Below are 18,834 nucleotides of genomic sequence, written 5' to 3'. Positions count from 1 at the left end.
GACACAAACCAAGCTGAAGATACACACCCAAACAAAAATGACACACTTTTAAGGTTTAACTTGAACACATCTCAGAAAAGGCCTTCCAAGTCATGTCTTTTTCTTTTTGAGACAGAGTCTTGCTCTGTTGCCCAAGCTGGAGTGCAGCAGTGTGATCTCGGCTCACTGCAACCTCTGCCTCCCAGGTTCAAGTGATTCTCCTGCCTCAGGCACCCAAGTAGCTGGGATTACAGGCATGCACTACCACATTCAGCTAATTTTTATATTTTTTAGTACAGATGGGGTTTCACCATGTTGGCCAGGTTGGTCTCCAACTCCTGACCTCAGGTGATCTGCCCGCCTCAGCCTCCCAAAGTGCTGGGATTACAGGCATGAGCCACCATGCCCGGCCCCAGGTCTTTTCTTTAGTACAGTTTAAGCACTGCAGACAATGCCTTTTTCGTTGCTTCCAGGGAACTCAACTATGCAGAGGATGGGAAATGACTGACCATCTATATTCTACCTGAATCACCCTGACTAGCGGAAGATGCTTCCTACGGTGAGGAAGGTGACTCAGAGCTAACTCGATTCCTGGGAGTGCATACTCCTGCTTCCACATCTGGGGACAGGAATTTAGACATATCTGACCACGATATTTTGCAGCATCTCCTTTCCAGAGATGAATCTATCCATCTATGCCTCTGGGCTGTCTTGGGACTTGCTTTGGCCAGAAGGCAGTGATGTGTGAGGCTGCAGACACCTTGCAGCTCCTGCCTTTGCCTGTCTGAGTGCTGCTGAAAGAGGCTGGTCTAGCCAGCTGGAGGACAACAGGCCATGTGGAGCGGAACAGAGATGTCCAGGCTGGGTGACACTCAGGCTCAGCTGCCAGTGTGTGACTGATCTCTCAGCCCAGCCACGCTCTGCCTGAATGGAGGAGCATGAGGGACCTCCAGTGATAGCTGCAGATGCCACTGATCCACAGATCCATGGGAAATGGATCCATTTCCCATGGATCTGTGGATCTTATTCTTAAAATAAGAAATGGGTGCTGCTTTCAACCACTACATTTAGGCAGGTTGTTATGTAGCAATTGCTTTCAACCACTACATTTAGGCAGGTTGTTATGTTAACCAATTTAGGGAGTATGTGATGGGCTGAACTGTGTCTGCCTCAAGAGATGATGAAGTCCTAACTTCTGGTACCCATGAATGTGGAAAGGGGATCTTTGTAAACGTACTCTGCAAAGGTAAGATGAAGTCATTAGGGTGGACCCTAATCCAATACACTTGATATCCTTACAACAGAACACAGAAATGTGAATAGACACACAGTGATGCCAAGTGAAGACAGACACAGAGGGAAGATGGCCATGTGAAGACAGGCAGAGACTAGAGTGATGATGCCACATGCCAAGGGCACCTGGTGCCAACAAAAACTGGAAGAGGCAAGGAAGGATCCTCCCCTACAGGTTTGGAGAACACGGTCCTGCCTGCATCTTGATTTCGGACTTCTGGCCTCCAGAACTGAGAAGCAATAAACCTCTGTTGTCCTACAGCCACTCTGTGCCATTCCATCTGTGCCACTCCGTCTGTGGAACTCCGTCTGTGGTACTCTGCCTGTGGTACTTATTTATGGAGGCCCCAGGAAACTAATACGAAGACCCAAGCCCACCGCTGCCTGACGAATGACAGGGCCCGGGAACCGAGACTGACAAAGCCACACCAATTGTGTCTACTGAAGGGTGATGTCCCCTAGTGTGAGATCTTGAGGGTTAAAACCAACTACTGAGGCCTTGGCTGGGGGCCCTGTGTGCTCTCCTATTAAGAGCAGGGCTCTTTAACAAACCAACAGGGAAATGATGACCAGCAGGCAGTTGCCAAGAGAGAAAGCAGGTGACACCTTTGGTTTCTGTCTCACCTGGATGGCGGCAAGAGTGTCTCCATAATCTTCACTGGCCACCAGGGTCATTTTCTCATTGATCCAGGCTTCCTCCTCTTCCACATTGGCTACAAACTGCTGATATTCCAAGGACTCTTCAAGCCGCTGACCCCTAATTATAGGAGACAGGAAGAAAATCAGCCATAATCTCCTCCAGCTTTGATTGTGATAGTTAACATATGCTTAAAAACATTCACAAAAGCCAGGCGCAGTGGCTCAGGCCTGTAATCCCAGTACTTTTGGAGGTCCAGGCGGGTGGATCACGAGGTCAGGAGATCGAGACCATCCTGGCTAACATGGTGAAACCCCGTCTCTACTAAAAATACAAAAAAATTAGCCCGTGGTGGCAGGCACCTGTAGTCCCAGCTACTCGGGAGGCTGAGGTAGGACAATGGTGTGAACCCGGGAGGCGGAGCCTGCAGTGAGCCGAGATTGCACCACTGCACTCCAGCCTCGGTGACAGAGAGAGACTCCGTCTCAACCAAAAAAAAAAAAAAAAAAAATTCACAAAAAAGGTGGGCCCTCACAGTCAGTCTGTCCATGGAACACCAGGAATCACCCATTCCGTTATTCTAGCCTCTCATGTCTTGATTTCTGGAGAATCATGTGTGATTCTGGACTCCAGATTAACAGAATGAGACCACCTTAGCATGGCCTGTGGGAGGTGGCTCTGGAGCAAAACGACTATGGCACATGTGAGGCCAAAGGTCCAGGAGATGGTAGGAGGGCCCAGTGGACCCCACAGCTCAGAGTCTGCCCTTGGGTGCTGGCCTTCCACTTGTTCCCGGGAGCTCCTGCCTCTGACTACTCACCGGGCAGATGCCAGCTGCTTCAACTCTTTCCAGTGCTCCACAAACTGCGCCAGCCGCTGCTGGATCTCCTCTTTCCCGATGGTGTTATCATCGGACAGCTTCTTGCCAGTGTCCAGGACACCCTGACAGGTAAGGACGATGAGGTTAACAGCAGGTAGCTCTGCTGGTGCCTCTGTCTTGAGGCTCCCAGGAAAAGTCCTCAACGTCAAGTTTGGGACTTCTCCAGGTGTGGACTGAGGGGTCATGAACACTTTAGGGACCTCAGTGAAATAAGCACAAGGGGTTTGTCTGTCCCCTAGGGCCCACTCAAACACCTCTGCCCTCTTGGCAGAAGGCGGCCCCCTACCTGAATAGCTGGCTCATGTGCGGCCAGTTCTGCCTCCAGCCGCTTGTGCTTCTTCCTCAGGTTCTGCACGCCGGTGAGGTCCCGGCCGTAGTCCTCAGAGCCCACCAGCAGCTTCTTCTCCCTGAATGAGAGATGGGGAACAGCACAGTCAGTCTCTGCACCTCCCTGCTTTCAAGTGGGGACATCAGGTCAACTGTGGACCTCACAGACATCTACTAATCTTTCTGTGAAAATCCTTGCCAGTTTTCTGGAAAACAAAAGCCTCTATTTCCCCAGTGAGTAGTGACCAAGAACCTCTGTCCATCTACGCATCTATGAGCCCTGCTGTGTGTCCACATTCTAGAGGGTTGGGGATGCATTAGAGGATGGGAGGCACCACTAGTGCTGCCCTGAGGAGCCCTATCAAATTATATCAATATATATCAATCATGTATACTAAATATGTATCAATATATGTCTGTAAATATGTAAATATATGAAGATATTTATTCCTATATACACATACATAAACCCATATATATTTTTTGAAACAGAGTCTCATTCTGTTGCTCAGGGTACACTGCAATGGCATGATCTCTGCTCACTGCAACCTCCGCCTACCTGGTTCGAGTGATCCTCCCACCTCAGCCTCCCGAGTAGCTGGGACCACAGGTGTGCGCCACTCCACCTGGCTTATTTTTTCTATTTTTGGTAGATACGAGTTTTCACGTTGCCCAGGCTGGTCTCAAACTCTTGGACTCAAGCGATCTTCCCACCTTGGCCTTCGAAAGTGTTGGGATTATAGGCGTGAGCCACCACGCCCAGCTATATAATATACATATTTTTAGAGACAAAGTCTTGCTCTGTCTCCCAGGATGGAGGGCAGTGGCATGATCTTGGCTCACTGAAACCTCCACTTCCCGGGTTCAAGTCATTCTCCTGCCTCAGCCTCCTGAGAAGCTGGGATTACAGGCATGCGTCACCATGCCTGGCTAATTTTGTATTTTATTTTAATTTTCTGAGACGGAGTCTTGCTCTGGAGTACAGTGGCATGATCTCGGCTCACTGAAACCTCCACTTCCCGGGTTCAAGTCATTCTCCTGCCTTAGCCTCCCAAGTAGCTGGGACCACAGGTGCCCGCCACCACACCTGGCTAATTTTTGTATATTTAGTAGAGAAGGGGTTTCACCATGTTGGCAGGCTTGTCTTGAACTTCTGACCTCAAGTGATCTGCCCGCCTCGGCCTCCCAAAGCACTGTGATCACAAGCGTGAGCCACTGCGCCCGGCCAGAAATGTCTTTTAAGAACAAAATCCAAGGCCAGGCGCGGTGGCTCAAGCCTGTAATCCCATGCACTTTGGGAGGCCCGAGACGAGGCGGATCCACCGAGGTCACGGAGATTCGAAACCATCGCCTGCTACTTAACGACAGTGAACCGTCTCTACTAAAAAATACAAAAAACTAGCGGCCACGCAGGCGGCGGGCGCCTGTACGCCCCGCTACCTCCCGGCGAGGCTGAGGCAGGAGAATGGCGTGACCCCCGAGCGGAGGCGGGCTTTTGCAGTGAGCTGAGCATCCGTGGCCACTGCACTCCAGCCTGTGGCGACAGAGCGCAGACTCCGTCTCAAAAAAAAAAAAAAAAAAATCCGGCTGGGCACGGTGGCTCGAGTCTGTAATCCCAGCACTTTGGGAGGCCGAGACGGGCGGATCACAAGGTCAGGAGATCGAGACCATCCTGGCTAACATGGTGAAACCCCGTTTCTACTAAAAAACATACAAAAAATTAGCCGGGCGAGGTGGTGGGCACCTGTAGTCCCAGCTACTCGGGAGGCTGAGGCAGGAGAATGGCATAAACCCGGGAGGCGGAGCTTGCAGTGAGCTGGGATCTGGTCACTGCACTCCAGCCTGGGCCACAGAGCGAGACTCCGTCTCAAAAAAAAAAAATGTTTGTTTACATGCTACGTCAACTGGAATCAGTAGACTGACATTTTTGGGGGCAGATAGAGAATAAGAAAAAAAACAGCTCCTTCCTTGGAGAAGTGATCTTCTCCAGGAGGTCAGACACAAACTCACTAACTTTCACGGGAATCTAAAGGGCAGGGTCTAGACAGGGCCTATGTAACCAGCGTGGATCACCACCACCGCCAATTATCATCACTGTAAACCCGGAAAGCAGAAAACACTGAGGCATCCCACAAGTGTGTGGCCAAGCTGGGATCCCAGGCCAGCAGGGTTTCCAGCCTCACCACTACAGCCAGGAGATAGAAACCTTCTGCCTCAATAGTCAGCCTGTGGTTTCTGCTGCCTACTATTACAGGCATAAGGGGCCTTCTAGAGGGCCGAGAACACGTACTTGATCCAGGACTCCTCGTCATCCATGTCCCGGAAGAACTGGTGCAGGCGATGGGATTCATTCAGCTTGGCTCGCCGGGAGGCTGCCATGCTCTTGATCTTCTGGAAGCGCCCGTTGATGGTGTCCCTCTTGTCCTTTACTTGGGAGGTGTCGAAGGCACTGCTGGTCATCAGGCTGTCTGCCTGGCTGTTCAGGTCCTTCAGGCGATCCTGGGGCAGAGGACATAAGAGGGTCAGAAACTGGGTCTCCTACAACTATCTGCTTGAACATAAGAACTCAGGAATTCTTTACTGAGATGTGGAATGTTGATATTCTCAAAGTATGTTATGTAGACCTCTGGCATTTTATGAACTCAAACTATTTTCGTAACATTATAAGACATTATTTGCCTTTTTTACTGTGTGGACATTTGCACTGATAGTACAAAAGCAATGGGGAAGGAGGGGACATGCTGGTGCTTTAGCTCAAATCAAGGCAGTGGCAAATTACTAGCAGAAGTGGATTCACCTCACGTCACAGTAAAGAAAAAAAATTGGGCCGTGCGCGTGGGCTTCAGCCTGTAATACCCAGCACTTGGGAGGTCGAGACAAGGCGGATACGGGTCAGGGATTCGAGACCATCCTGGCTAACACGGTGAAACGCCCGTCTCTACTAAAAATACAAAAACTAGCCGGCGCGAGGTGCGGGCGCCTGTAGTCCAGCACTCGGGAGGCGAGCAGGAATGGCGTGAACCCGGGAGGCGGAGCTGGCAGTGAGCTGGAGATCTGGCCACTGCTCTCCAGTCCCGGCGACAAGCGAGATCCGCCTCAAAAAAAAAAAAAAAAAATGCTTTTTCACTTAAGAATGTCCTTAAAAGGCAGTGGAAAGTTTGCTTTTACTGAGTAGCCATTCTTTTTTTTTTTGAGACGGAGTCTCCCTCTGTCCCCCAGGCTGGAGTGCAGCGGTGCGATCTCGGCTCACTGCAAGCTCCGCCTACCGGGTTCACGCCATTCTCCTGCCTCAGCCTCCCTACTAGCTGGGACTACAGGCACCCGCCACATTGCCTGGCTAATTTTTTGTGTTTTTAGTAGAGACGGGGTTTCACCGTGGTCTCGATCTCCTGACCTTGTGATCCGCCTGCCTCGGCTTCCCAAAGTGCTGGGATTACAGGCGTGAGCCACCGCGCCCGGCGAGTAGCCATTCTTTTGTACTTGAAAGACCAACCAACAGACAAACTATGGTCATTCAGACTTGGTATCTCACAGATACGTGGCCCAAAACAAATAAAGTGAGCTTGTCACTTCAAGTAATACAGTTTGTTACTAATGATAAAATTCAAACTTTTATGAGAAAGTTAGAATTTTAGAAAACTTAAAACATCCACCACCAGAAGCCTGATGGCTTCCTAATATGTGAAGATTTTTCTGATGAAATTGGTGGTGGTATTAACAGCAATGTTTTGATATCATATAATCACGTATGTCAAAATATAGAAACAACAGGCATAATATTGCTCAGTGAAGCAATATTTACCAAATGAGCCATGCATGATGTTACAAAATCATGCATAGGTAAGAGCTACCAAGATGGACCAGTGGGTTTTAATATAAGCCAGTATAAAAAATTTACTGACAAGGTTTGAGGGGCCACTTTGCAACTCAAAAAAACAGGTTTTTTTGAGACAACTTTTTTTTTCTTGCTGTCATCCAGGAGTGCGGTGGTGTGATCACGATTCACTGCAGCCTTGACCTCCTGCCTCAGCCTCCAAGTAACTGGGACTATAGGTGCGTGCCCCAACATCCAGTTAAATTTTGTGTGTGTGTGTTTTTTTTTTTTGAGATGTAGTCTCACTCTGTCGCCCAGGCTGGAGTGCAGTTACACGATCTCAGCGGTTCAAGCAATTCTCCTGCCTCAGCCTCCCAAGTAGCTGGGATTTACAAGCACACGCCACCACACCTGGCTAATTTTTTATATTTTAGTAGAAACGGGGTTTCACTGTGTTGCCCAGGCTGGTCTCAAACTCCTGAGCTCAGGCAATCCGCCCACCTCGGCCTCCCAAAGTGCTAGGATTACAGGCATGACCCACCATGCCCAGCCTAATTTTTGTATTTTTTTGTACAGTCTCATCATGTTGCCCAGGCTGGTCTTGAACTCCTGGGCTCACATGATCTGCCTGCCTCAGCCTCCCAAAATGCTGGGATTACAGGTGTGAGCCACTGTGCCTGACCACAGCTAAGCTTTAAGAAACGACGACTTTGGTATAGTATCAAAGAAAATTATTCACACTTATCCGAATCAAAATATTCCTGCCTTTTCTATCTACCTACCTGTTCAAAGCTGAATTTTCATCCAATACAAAACACGACAACCTAAATTCAGCATTTTATTTATTTACTTTTTTTGAGATGGAGTCTTGCTCTGCTGCCGAGGCTGGAGTGCCGTGGCTCACTGCAACCTCTTGCCTCCTGGGCTCAAGCGATTCTCCTGCCTCAGCCGCCCGAGTACCTGGGATTACAGGCACCCGCCACCATGCCCGGCTAATTTTTGTATTTTTAGTAGAGACAGGGTTTCACCACGTTGGCCAGGGTGGTCTCAAACTCCTGACCTCAGGTGATCCGCATGTCTGGGCCTCCCAAAGTGCTGGGATTACAGCCGTAAGCCACTGCACCAGGCCTTAAAATTTATTTAACTTTTGATAATGGTGAATACTGATAGATAAAATCTACATAATAAAAATCTCTTACGAGCCTCAATAACTGTCAAGTGTATAATGATCCTGAGGCCACAACCTTTGAGAATGGCTGCTTTAAGTGAAAAAAGTCACTCTCTTTTCTCAAACATGCTAGTTTTCCTTAGGAGTCAGGCACAGCCGTGTCCCAGTCACTTGGGCCTGGCCTGCCTCCCTTTGCTTACCTCATGGGCAGATATATCTGCTTCCAGCAGTTGATGCTTTTTCAGCAGGTTGTTCACAGAAGCCAGGTCTTTGCCGTAATCTTCGGATGCCAGCAGGGCCTCCACCTGGCAGTGAAAACATAAAAAGGGAAGGCTACTGTGTGGTGTATACTCAGCATTCTGGAAAGTTCAGGATGCCCAGTGGTTATTCCAGGTCCTTGTCCTGGACAGTTGAATACTTCTCCATCACAATGTGTTACTGTGATTCCTAGTCACCTTGATCAGCCTGCCCAGCCTGAGACACTCTCTCTACTCAGTCAGTCAAACCTAGACTCCAGAGTCCATTCATAGTAAACACTACAGCTAAAAGCAAAATGCACAGCAATCCTAGTTCAAGGAAACTCCCCTAGGAAAGAATCAGCAGTGTGGGTAAACATTAACATTCAAAGGTATTCACTGCAGCTAAATATATACACCAAAAGGCTGGGAACACCTGAATGTCCAACAATATGGGAACAGTTAAATTATGGCATGGCTCTATGATAAACTTACACAATTATTCAAAAAAAAATTTTTTTTTTGAGATGAAGTCTTGCTCTGTAGCCCAGGCTGGAGTGCAATGGTGTGATCTCGGCTCACTGCAAACTCCACCTCCTGAGTTCAAGCGATTCTCCTGCTCAGCCTCCTGAGTAGCTGGGATTACAGGAGCACACCACCATGCCTGGCTAATTTTTCTATTTTTAGTAGAGACGAGGTTTCACTATGTTGGTCAGGCTGGTCTCGAACTCCTGATCTCAAGTGATCCGCCTGCCTCGGCCTCCCGAAGTGCTGGGATTACAGACGTGAGCCACCGCACCTGGCTAAAACCTCTATCATATTTTTATAGTCTGTGCTTTCCAAACATTCTCCAAGGAGAATACATGACTGACTCTGGTTTCCTAGATGCTACTATCTTGGTTTCTATCCTGGCATAGGCTTGTTAGAGTTGCACGCTGTGTAACTATCCATAATCTATTTCTATTTGCCTTCCCTATGGACATGAGTGATCTGCAGTCCAAGTGCCACTCCCAGTCAGCTCTCTTCTCTAAATATTCACTCCCTTTGCACATCAATCCCTTACAGCATGCAACTCATATGTAATAAAGGTTTCTGTCAAAAGGGGTGTCTGGTGAGCCCTGCCTTTTCATGGTTTTGGGCTCACTGATGAACCCATTGTCCCAAATGACTAGAAATTCCCCACTGGTGGGAAGAGAAACCACTCAGTGTTACCTCAGACAGCCAGAAGTCAAAGTCCTTGATCCCTGTGTTGAAGTTCTGCTGCTTGTTGGCTTCTTTCAGTTTCTGGCTCTTTTCAGCTGACTTCTGCACCAAGAACTGCCACTGGTCAGCTAAGGCAGCCAGGCGGGCCTGGGGAACAGAAGGGAGCCAAAAAGAAGATGAAATCTATGAAGAATCCTCCCTCTCCTAAAGCTCAATTTGAGAACTTCTAAGAGAGGAGAGTGGAAAACACTCACAGGGGCCATTCTCACTAGCATTCCCCATCTGTAATTCAGCCTAAAGTCTTCTAATCTATTTAATTTCTTAAGACTGTATATCCAAGTTATTATATCACGTTGATACTGACGTTGCTCATGTTCTTCCCTGGGCACTGGGAGCTGGTGGGCCATACCTTGACAGCATCCTCACTGCCGGCACAGGCTCCGCGTTCAATGAGGGAGTTGCCCATGTCGATAACCCCACGGATCCGGTCAGCATTGGCATGCAGCTCTGCTTCAAAAGCCTGGTGCTTCTGGTGCTTGCTCTAAAAATACCAAAAAATTTTTTTTCCAAACCAGTTCCTGCTAGGTTATGTCTTTTCAGGAGGAAGGGGTTCTCAGAGGGAGGGAGTGGCAGCAAACATAAAGAACTGGGGCAAATGCCAACGTTTTTTACCGAAGGCAATTGGAATTTGTATGAAATATTTTAGGGTTCATCTCTTGGGGAGTTAACAAAGGAGAAAGGAAATATACTAGCTCAGGAGTAGATGAGTCGGAAGTCCTTATTTTTGAGCCAGGGTCTTCTCAGTTGCCCAGGCTGGAGTGCAATGGCGCAGTCTCAGCTCACTGCAGCTTCAACCTCTTGAGCTCAAGCAATCCTCCTACCTCAGCCTCATGGGTGCATGCCACCACACCCGGCTAATTTTTCTGTTTTTTGTAGAGATGGGGTTTCCTGAGCTCAAGCAATTGAGCCGTGCTGGCCTCCCCAAGTTCTGGGATTACAAGCATGAGCCACCAAGCCCGGCCAAAAAATCAATTCTTGAAGTAGCTATGCTAGCTATTTGGGAATGAAGCCCTAGAATTAAACACTTTCTAACACTTTCCAGAAGATGGCAATGGCCAACTTCAGTTTTGAATCTGCTTGTACATCAATTTCCATCCATGGCTTTCTCCTTATTGGAGACAGGCTCTAATGAATGAGATACATACGGACGTTTCATCATCTAAAGCAGAAATCACCATTCGGCAAAATTCATAACATAAATTGTATTAACTAGCAAAACAGTATTTGATGGTCAGTCTTACCCCTCTGTTGGCAGAGGAGGAATCTACAGCTACTGCAGACATCGGCTTTGTTGGTTTATCTTTTGGTGGCTGTCATTAGTAAAACACTGGGATACTGTCAGAACCCAGGCTTGACTGCAAGAAGGAATTTATTTTCTGGGAAACGAAAGGGCTACGAGAAGGATGGGCTCCTGATCCTGGGTGCCTGATACGGTTTTTATGAATCCATAAAGAAACAGAAGGTACTGGCCGGGCGCGGTGGCTCAAGCCTGTGATCCCAGCACTTTGGGAGGCCGAGACGGGCGGATCACGAGGTCAGGAGATCGAGACCATCCTGGCTAACACGGTGAAACCCCGTCTCTACCAAAAAATACAAAACTAGCCGGGCGAGGTGGCGGGCGCCTGTAGTCCCAGCTACGCGGGAGGCTGAAGCAGGAGAATGGCGTAAACCCGGGAGGCGGAGCTTGTAGTGAGCTGAGATCCGGCCACTGCACTCCAGCCTGGGCGACAGAGCAAGACTCCGTCTCAAAAAAAAAAAAAAAAAAAAAAAAAAAAAAAAAAAGGAAATAAAATCAAAAAAAAAAAAAAAAAGAAACAGAAGGTACTGAAATGCTAAAGAGACAATTGCAAGGACATAGCAGCTGTGCCACAATTCTGGGAAAAAACAATTGGCTGGGTGAGAAATGCAGGGTCTCAGGGGAGAGTGTTATTTGGGGGAAAAAAAAAACAACAACCAAAAGGCAGCAGTGTTGGGGAATTCTGCATCAAATGTTTCATTTCAGAGGCAGCAACTGTCAAAGGATGGAGCCATCTGGCTCAATTCAACAGTAAGATGAAATGTCCTTGTTACGTTCTCTCACTGCCTGATCCCAAAGGCAAGAACAAAAAGGGTCTCAAACACTCAGATATCCTGACAAAAGTCCCATTCCTTTCTTCTTCTGTTCCTTGTTCTGATCACTCTTTGATTCAAATCCCATTTATTCTCTTCTCTATCTTCATTTTTTCCACCCGCTTAAGCAACTTTGAGGTACACGTTAACTGAGAAGTCTCCTTTCACTACCTGTTGAGTAAAGTCTGATTTTATCTTAACTTCTCATTTGTGTTCCTTGAAGATTTGTAGGTATTAATAGATCATACGTCACTCTACAGTTCTCTAGCTGTTCCTGTCCTGACTGGCACCTCTGGATGCCTGAGTGGCTATGCATTAAAACCCTCACACCCGACTGGCCTCCCTCGCCTGGGCCACTGAACACCATGAGCTCACAGCAAGTCTCAGCCAATGTCTACACAGAAAAAGCTGAAGCTGATATTCCATCTTCAAAAGGAAGCACTCCTTGAAAGAAAGTGGTCAACTACTGCCCCGCAAATCAAACACTGTACAGAATTTGCCTAAGTGATAAACTGGGGGAGAAAGGGGGGAGTAAGGCGTTGCAGGCTAATTACAACAGAGAAAGCCACATCCCACAAGGACACTTGAATGGAGTGTAATGGATGATTAGAAATGAAAAGGATGAAGAGACACCAGCAGACTGTGTGACCACAATAACAATAATCTATGCAGAGGAACACAAATACTGGAGCTCATTTAACTACAACTCTTAAAAAAATTAAAAACTTACCAGCAGCTTGGAAAGCTACAAAAATAGATTAAAAGAATAAGAGTTCAGTACATTGATGTGGACACACATATCAGCTATTAAATAGAAACTCATTTTGTCATACTTCCCCCGGGAAGCTCAGCATTTGGGAATAGTAATAGAAGGGGGATTCTATAGACTTTTATTACAGCAGAAATGGTTTTAATGGAGACAAATGAGGAAGGCGACTTTTAAATGGCTCTGAAACTTGAGTAGGGCTTTCCCACTGGCTTGACTTACTAAAACATTTTTCACTGACTTCCCATGGGTGCAAGGAGTTTGTTTTATAAATGCTTTAATAAAATCTACTCAATAACATAAGGCTACATCAAGACCAACACCCAGTCACTTCAGCTTACCTGGATGTTGGTGGGATCCTTGTATGACTCATCACTCGCTGTCTGCAATTTTTCACTGATCCAAGCCTCAATCTCATCCACATCCCGGCTGAACTGTTGGAGGGTTTGAGATTCTCCTAGCTTTGACCTTTTCTCAATCATTTGGGCTTTCAGACGTCGCCACCTGAAAGAGTGAAACCATGATATCCAACAAGAACAGATCTTACCGTGGAGAAGGAAGTGGGGAGATAGAACAGGACTGGGCCTTCATATGAGGGGATGCATCCTCTCAGGGCTGGTGACTATGTCAGTGCCACAGGACACCCACCTGTCCAAGACCTCATTGCGCCGGCTAGAAATGTCTCCCTTGGCATAATGGCCAGCAGCGATGAGCTGGTCGGCAAAGGCCTGCAGAGCAGCAATCTTCTCCTCCTGTCAGAAAACAAAGGTGTGAGGTCAAGGTGGGCCTGCAGCTGGGCCCTGCCTGGATTGCCGGTCTTGAGAAAAGGACAGTTATTTTGGGTGACTGAGAACTAGCTGGTGGCAGGATCAGAATACACTGACACTTTAGAAGCAAGAGTGTAAAATGCCGAAAGCAAGGTTGATTTCAGTCATTACTGGAGTATAGTTTAACTCAAGAAGTCTCCAGGTCACTCAGGTGGGGCAGGTGTTAGAATATCAGCACAGAACAAAATTAAGCTTAATAATAGGAAAATGCTATCAGATTTATAGCAAAGTGACTTATAAATCAAAGAGTCTTACATCTTCCTTGTTGTTTGCTCATGTATTCTCTTACCTACCTACACATTTGTTTTTCCTCCCTTTGATAATAAAATTTTTTTTCCTGTGGCACCCCCACTATTAAAATCTCAGAAATACCAGAATCTATAAAGTTTTAAAGATTATTTATGTACATATTTTTCTCAGACAATGCAGGTATTCCTTGGAGATATAACAGTGACTCTATAAGCCAAGAAACAGATGTCAATGAGGAAAAACCAGACTCCGACTCCACGGCCCAGAGGCCTCACCTGGACATTAATTGCTTTGTCAAAGTCTTCATGTTTTTTGATCAGAGCCTCTACGCTGTCCAGTGAGTCTCCTTTGTCTTCGGTATTCAAGAAAGCCTCCCGGGCAGCCATCCAGTTCTCAGCTTGCTCACAGTCCCGATGGAACAGCTAAAGAGGGCAAGAGGCAGGTGAGAAAATGAGGCTCTTCAGCAAGGAAACACTTGGTCAGAAAGCAGGAGCACACATACCTGCAATTCAAGGCACTGATCCAGCATCATCCTGCGCTGAACCCAGGCCTTCTCCAGGTCTGCACGCTCCTGGTCAAGAATATCAAGTTTCTGCTTGATCTCAGGGCTGGCATAGTGTCCATGAGCCAACAGCTGCTGTCCAAACTGCTCAAATGCCTGGAAAGTGCCAGCCCTGGCATCGATTTCTGTCCGGTGTTCCTGCCAAAAGGAGGGAAGCGATTAGGTAACTGGCAGCAGATGCCCACTCTGATGTCAACCATCGACTCACCACAAAAGGAGGGAATGAGGCCTCCAGGGCCCTGCAGAGCAGTCATGTCTTTGCTACTCAGCAGGCAGGTCCACGCACCTGGTGTCGCTCCAGCAATGCCTCAGCTCCGGTGACATCCTTGGCTAGCTCGTCTGAGGACACCAACCCCCGTATTCCATTGATCCAAGACATGAGGTCCCTGGAAACCAGAACCCCAGAAAAACCGCTATTATATTAACTGGTAAGGAGATCTTCTGCCCAGGAAAACAGGGAATGACATAATTCTTGCCTCAGAAAGTTATCTTGGGTTAATTTAATCTACTGAATGAGGCTAGGTCTTTGGGCAAAGTGTTTCAAAACTTCTTGTTCTTCTTGAGGTTTTTTTTTTTGAGTGGGAGTCTCGCTCTGTCGCCCAGGCTGGTGTGCAGTAGCGTAATCTTGGCTCACTGCAAGCTCCGCCTCCGCCTCCTGGGTTCACGCCATTCTCCTGCCTCAGCCTCCTGAGTAAGCTGGGACTACAGGCATCTGCCACCATGTCTGGCTAATGTTTTTGTATTTTTAGTAGAGACGGGGTTTCACCGTGTTAGCCAGAATGGTCTCGATCTCCTGACCTTGTGATCCACCTGCCTCGGCCTCCCAACGTGCTGGGATTACAGGCATGAGACACTGTGCCCGGCCATTGTTATTTTTTTTTTATTTATTTTTTTTGAGACGGAGTCTTGCTCTGTCGCCCAGGCTGGAGTGCAGTGGCTGGATCTCAGCTCACTGCAAGCTCCGCCTCCCGGGTTCACGCTATTCTCCTGCCTCAGCCTCTGGAGTAGCTGGGACTACAGGCGCCCGCCACCTCGCCCGGCTAGTTTTTTTTTTTTTGTATTTTTTAGTAGAGACGGGGTTTCACCGTGTTAGCCAGGATGGTCTCGATCTCCTGACCTCGTGATCTGCCCGTCTCGGCCTCCCAAAGTGCTGGGATTACAGGCTTGAGCCACCGTGCCCGGTCGAGTTATTTTTTTAAAAGTCCGAATTACTTGGAGGAAAAGTCAGTAAGTTTATAATTAAGATCTTTTCACCCTCCAGAATAACAAATTCTAGCTACAATTAAGTCTTTGATAGCTTCAAATGAAAAAGCCTTTGTTGGCCAGGCATGGTGGCTCACGCCTGTAATCCTAGCACTTTGGGAGGCTGAGGCAGAAGGATCGCTTGAGCTCACAAATTCCAGACCAGCTTGGGCAATGTGGTGAAACCCTGTCTCTAAAAAAAAGAAAAAGCCTTTCTTTAGGATTAACCCTTGAAGCCCTAGGCCTGTGCATGCATTTGATCCAGTTTCTCACAGCTGTGCAAGCACAAGGGCACAAAACTGAGTGTGTAAGGTCAGATATGATATGATTCCTTTTATATGATATGTCCAAAAGAGGCAAATCCATAGACACAGAAAGCAGATAAAGGATTCCTAGTGGGTGGGGAAGAGAGAAGAGGGGGTGATTAGTTAAGGGATGTTATTCTAGGGCAATGAAAATGTTTCAAAGCTAGAGAGAAGTGGCTGCACAATACTGTGAATCCATTAAATGTCATGGATTGCACATTTTAAAGTGGTTAACTATATGTTATGTGGCCCTTACCTCAATAAAAAGAAAAACTAACTGCCAACTGGGACCTCCTCCTAGAGGCCTGTGAAAGAAAGCAGCATCTGCCTACTCCCACTGCAGCAGGGGATACAAGCACCACAAGTGTGCAAGTGTGTGCGTAAAATAATATTGTTAAAGAACACAAAAAAAGACAAAATGTCTGTCTGTCCTCAATGGCTACTGTTGAATAAGTCATAAATCGCCCATCCAGTGGATTGCTGTGTAGTCATTAAAAAGGCAGAGGTACAAGATTGTGGGACATTTTATAAGACAACTGGCCTAGTGTCCTAATGACATTAATGCCAGGTAAGACATAGGCCAGGTGAAGTGGCTCATTCTTGAAATCTCAGCACTTTGGGAGGCTGAGGTGAGAGGATCATTTGAGCCCAGGAATTTGAGACCAGCCTGGGCAACACAGTGAGACCTAGTCTCTATTAAAAATTTAAAAACTAGCCAGGTGTGGTGGTATATGCCTATGGTACCAGCTACATGGGAGGCTGAGGCAGAAGGATCACTTTAGCCTGGGAAATTGAGGGTGTGGTGAGCAATGATTGGGCCACTGCACTCCAGCCTGGGCAACAGAGCCAGATCCTGGTGTCTCAAAAAACAAACAAAAAAAACCAAAAACAAACAAACAAACAAAAGGCCAGACATGGTGGCTCCCGCCTACAATCCCAGTACTGTGGGAGGCTGAGGTGGGTGGATCACCTGAGGTCGGAGTTCAAGACCAGCCTGGACAACATGGAGAAACCCCATCTCTACTGAAAAAAATACAAAATTAGCTGGGCTTCGTGGTGCATGCTACTTGGGAGGCTGAGACAGGATAATTGCTTGAACCCGGGAGGCGGAAGTTGCAGTGAGCCAAGATCGCGCCATTGCACTCCAGCCTGGGCAACAAGAGACACATATATATGTCTAGGGAAAAATATGTCATATGGCGAGGGGATGAGAGGGAGTATGCCTGTACTTGGATAGGAAAGCAGAGACTTGTTTTTTTTTTGAGGCAGAGTCTTGCTTCATCGCCCAGGCTGGAGTGCAATGGTGCGGTCTCGGCTCACTGCAACCTCCGCCTCCCGGGTTCAAGCGATTCTCCTGCCTCAGCCTCCCGAGTAGCTGAAATTACAGGTGCGTGCCACCATGCCTGGCTAATGTTTGTATTTTTAGTACAGATGGGGTTTCACCACGTTGGCCAGGCTGGTCTTGAACTCCTGACCTCGTGATCTACCTGCCTTGGCTTCCCAAAGTGCTGAGATTACAGACGTGAGCCACCGTGCATGGCTGTGGAGGATTATTTTTAACAATCTGGAATTCGGTAGTTTGACTATTTTACATTGATTATGTACTACTTTTTTCTGTTTCTAATTTTTTCTTTTTTTTGGGACAGAGTCTGGCTCTGTCTCCCAGGCTGGAGTGCAGTGGCCGGATCTCAGCTCACTGCAAGCTCCGCCTCCCGCGTTTACACCATTCTCCTGCCTCAGCCTCCTGAGTAGCTGGGACTACAGGCGTCCGCCACCTCGCCCGGCTAGTTTTTTGTATTTTAGTAGAGACGGGGTTTCACCGTGTTAGCCAGGATGGTCTCGATCTCCTGACCTCGTGATCCGCCCGTCTTGGCCTCCCAAAGTGCTGGGATTACAGGCTTGAGCCACCGCGCCTGGTCAATTTTTTCTTCTTTTTTTTTTGAGATGGAGTCTTACTCTTGTCGCCTGGGCTGGAATGCAGTGGCATGATCTCGGCTCATTGCAACCTCCGCCTCTCAGATTCAAGCAATTCTCCTGCCTTAGCCTCCTGAGTAGCTGGGATTACAGGTGTCTGCCACCATGCCCAGGTAATTTTTGTACTTTTAGTAGAAACATGGTTTCGCCATGTTGGCTAGGCTGGTCTTGAATTCTTGACCTCAAGTGATCCGCCCGCCTTGGTCTCCCCAAAGTGCTGGGATTACAGGCGTGAGCCACTGTGCCCGGACGTTTTTAATTTTTAAATTAAAATTTAAAATTTTACAATAGCCAAAGTGTTTCGCCATGTATCCCAGGCTGGTCTCCAACTCCTGAGTTCGATCGATCCGCTTGCCTCCGCCTCCCAAAGTGCTGGGATTACAGGTGTGAGCCATTGTACCCGGCTGAGCATGTGCTACTTTCACAATAAAAATGAACCCTGCAAAGAAGGCTCTATTTCCAGAGGTCTGAGTGAACATGGCTCCGTACCGGAAATCGCTAAGGAAGCGCTGCAGGTCGTGGGAGTCGCCCAACTTTGCCTTGCGCTGATCTGCACGTTTCCCCAGGCTGCTCCAGGCCTGGTTTAACTCTGTGCACTTTTCCTGGAGGTCCTCTGCTGACTCGGGATGGGACTGGATCAGGCGCTCTGCTGTTTCACCAAGGGAGTTTACCTATGGGAACAAAGTGGTGAATGAGCTTGCAGTAAGGGGGTGTGCTCTACAGAACAGAAGACTGCTCTTTCTGGGGCAAAAACGCCAGAAGATGACTTTCGGTCCTCTCACCTTGTCACCGAGAGCTGCAAGGTCCCTCTCGAAGCCCTCATGCTTGCGTTGCAGGGCCTGGACACTGGCGAGATCATGTCCATAATTGTCTGTGTTTAGAGCCTGATTCTTCTCTTCAATCCATTCTTTGGTTTCATCAGCATCTCTAAAGGGGAGACACATTTACATTAAGAAATGCCAAGTACAACTGCCTTGATTACAGGACAGACACTAAAAAAATTTTATAGGCCGGGCGCGGTGGCTCAAGCCTGTAATCCCAGCACTTTGGGAGGCTGAGACAGGCGGATCACAAGGTCAGGAGATTGAGACCATCCTGGCTAACACGGTGAAACCCCATCTCTACTAAAAAAAATACAAAAAACTAGCCGGGCGAGGTGGCGGGCGCCTGTAGTCCCAGCCACTCGGGAGGCTGAGGCAGGAG

The 18,834-nt window shown here is 47.8% G+C and overlaps 1 protein-coding gene across 1 annotated transcript in view; it reads right to left on the bottom strand.

The window, feature by feature from the left end:
• Positions 1–18,834, bottom strand: part of SPTAN1 (spectrin alpha, non-erythrocytic 1) — an 88,881-nt gene that overhangs the window by 13,389 nt on the left and 56,658 nt on the right. The window contains exons 29-43 of the mRNA XM_017848180.1: positions 18,414–18,558; positions 18,121–18,302; positions 14,397–14,496; positions 14,051–14,248; positions 13,824–13,970; positions 13,121–13,224; positions 12,814–12,976; positions 12,437–12,451; positions 9,947–10,078; positions 9,547–9,684; positions 8,299–8,403; positions 5,407–5,615; positions 3,076–3,196; positions 2,730–2,851; positions 1,897–2,029 (exon numbers count right to left, since the gene is read on the bottom strand). Coding sequence (XP_017703669.1) covers positions 1,897–2,029; positions 2,730–2,851; positions 3,076–3,196; positions 5,407–5,615; positions 8,299–8,403; positions 9,547–9,684; positions 9,947–10,078; positions 12,437–12,451; positions 12,814–12,976; positions 13,121–13,224; positions 13,824–13,970; positions 14,051–14,248; positions 14,397–14,496; positions 18,121–18,302; positions 18,414–18,558 — 2,014 coding nt within the window. The remainder of the gene's footprint in view (positions 1–1,896; positions 2,030–2,729; positions 2,852–3,075; positions 3,197–5,406; positions 5,616–8,298; positions 8,404–9,546; positions 9,685–9,946; positions 10,079–12,436; positions 12,452–12,813; positions 12,977–13,120; positions 13,225–13,823; positions 13,971–14,050; positions 14,249–14,396; positions 14,497–18,120; positions 18,303–18,413; positions 18,559–18,834) is intronic.

The sequence above is a fragment of the Rhinopithecus bieti genome, unplaced genomic scaffold, assembly GCF_001698545.2.
Source record: "Rhinopithecus bieti isolate Rb0 unplaced genomic scaffold, ASM169854v2 scaffold_29388, whole genome shotgun sequence".
NCBI lineage: Eukaryota > Metazoa > Chordata > Mammalia > Primates > Cercopithecidae > Rhinopithecus > Rhinopithecus bieti.
The sequence above is the reverse complement of the archived record's forward strand: the minus strand, read 5'-3'. Positions and strand labels throughout refer to the sequence as shown.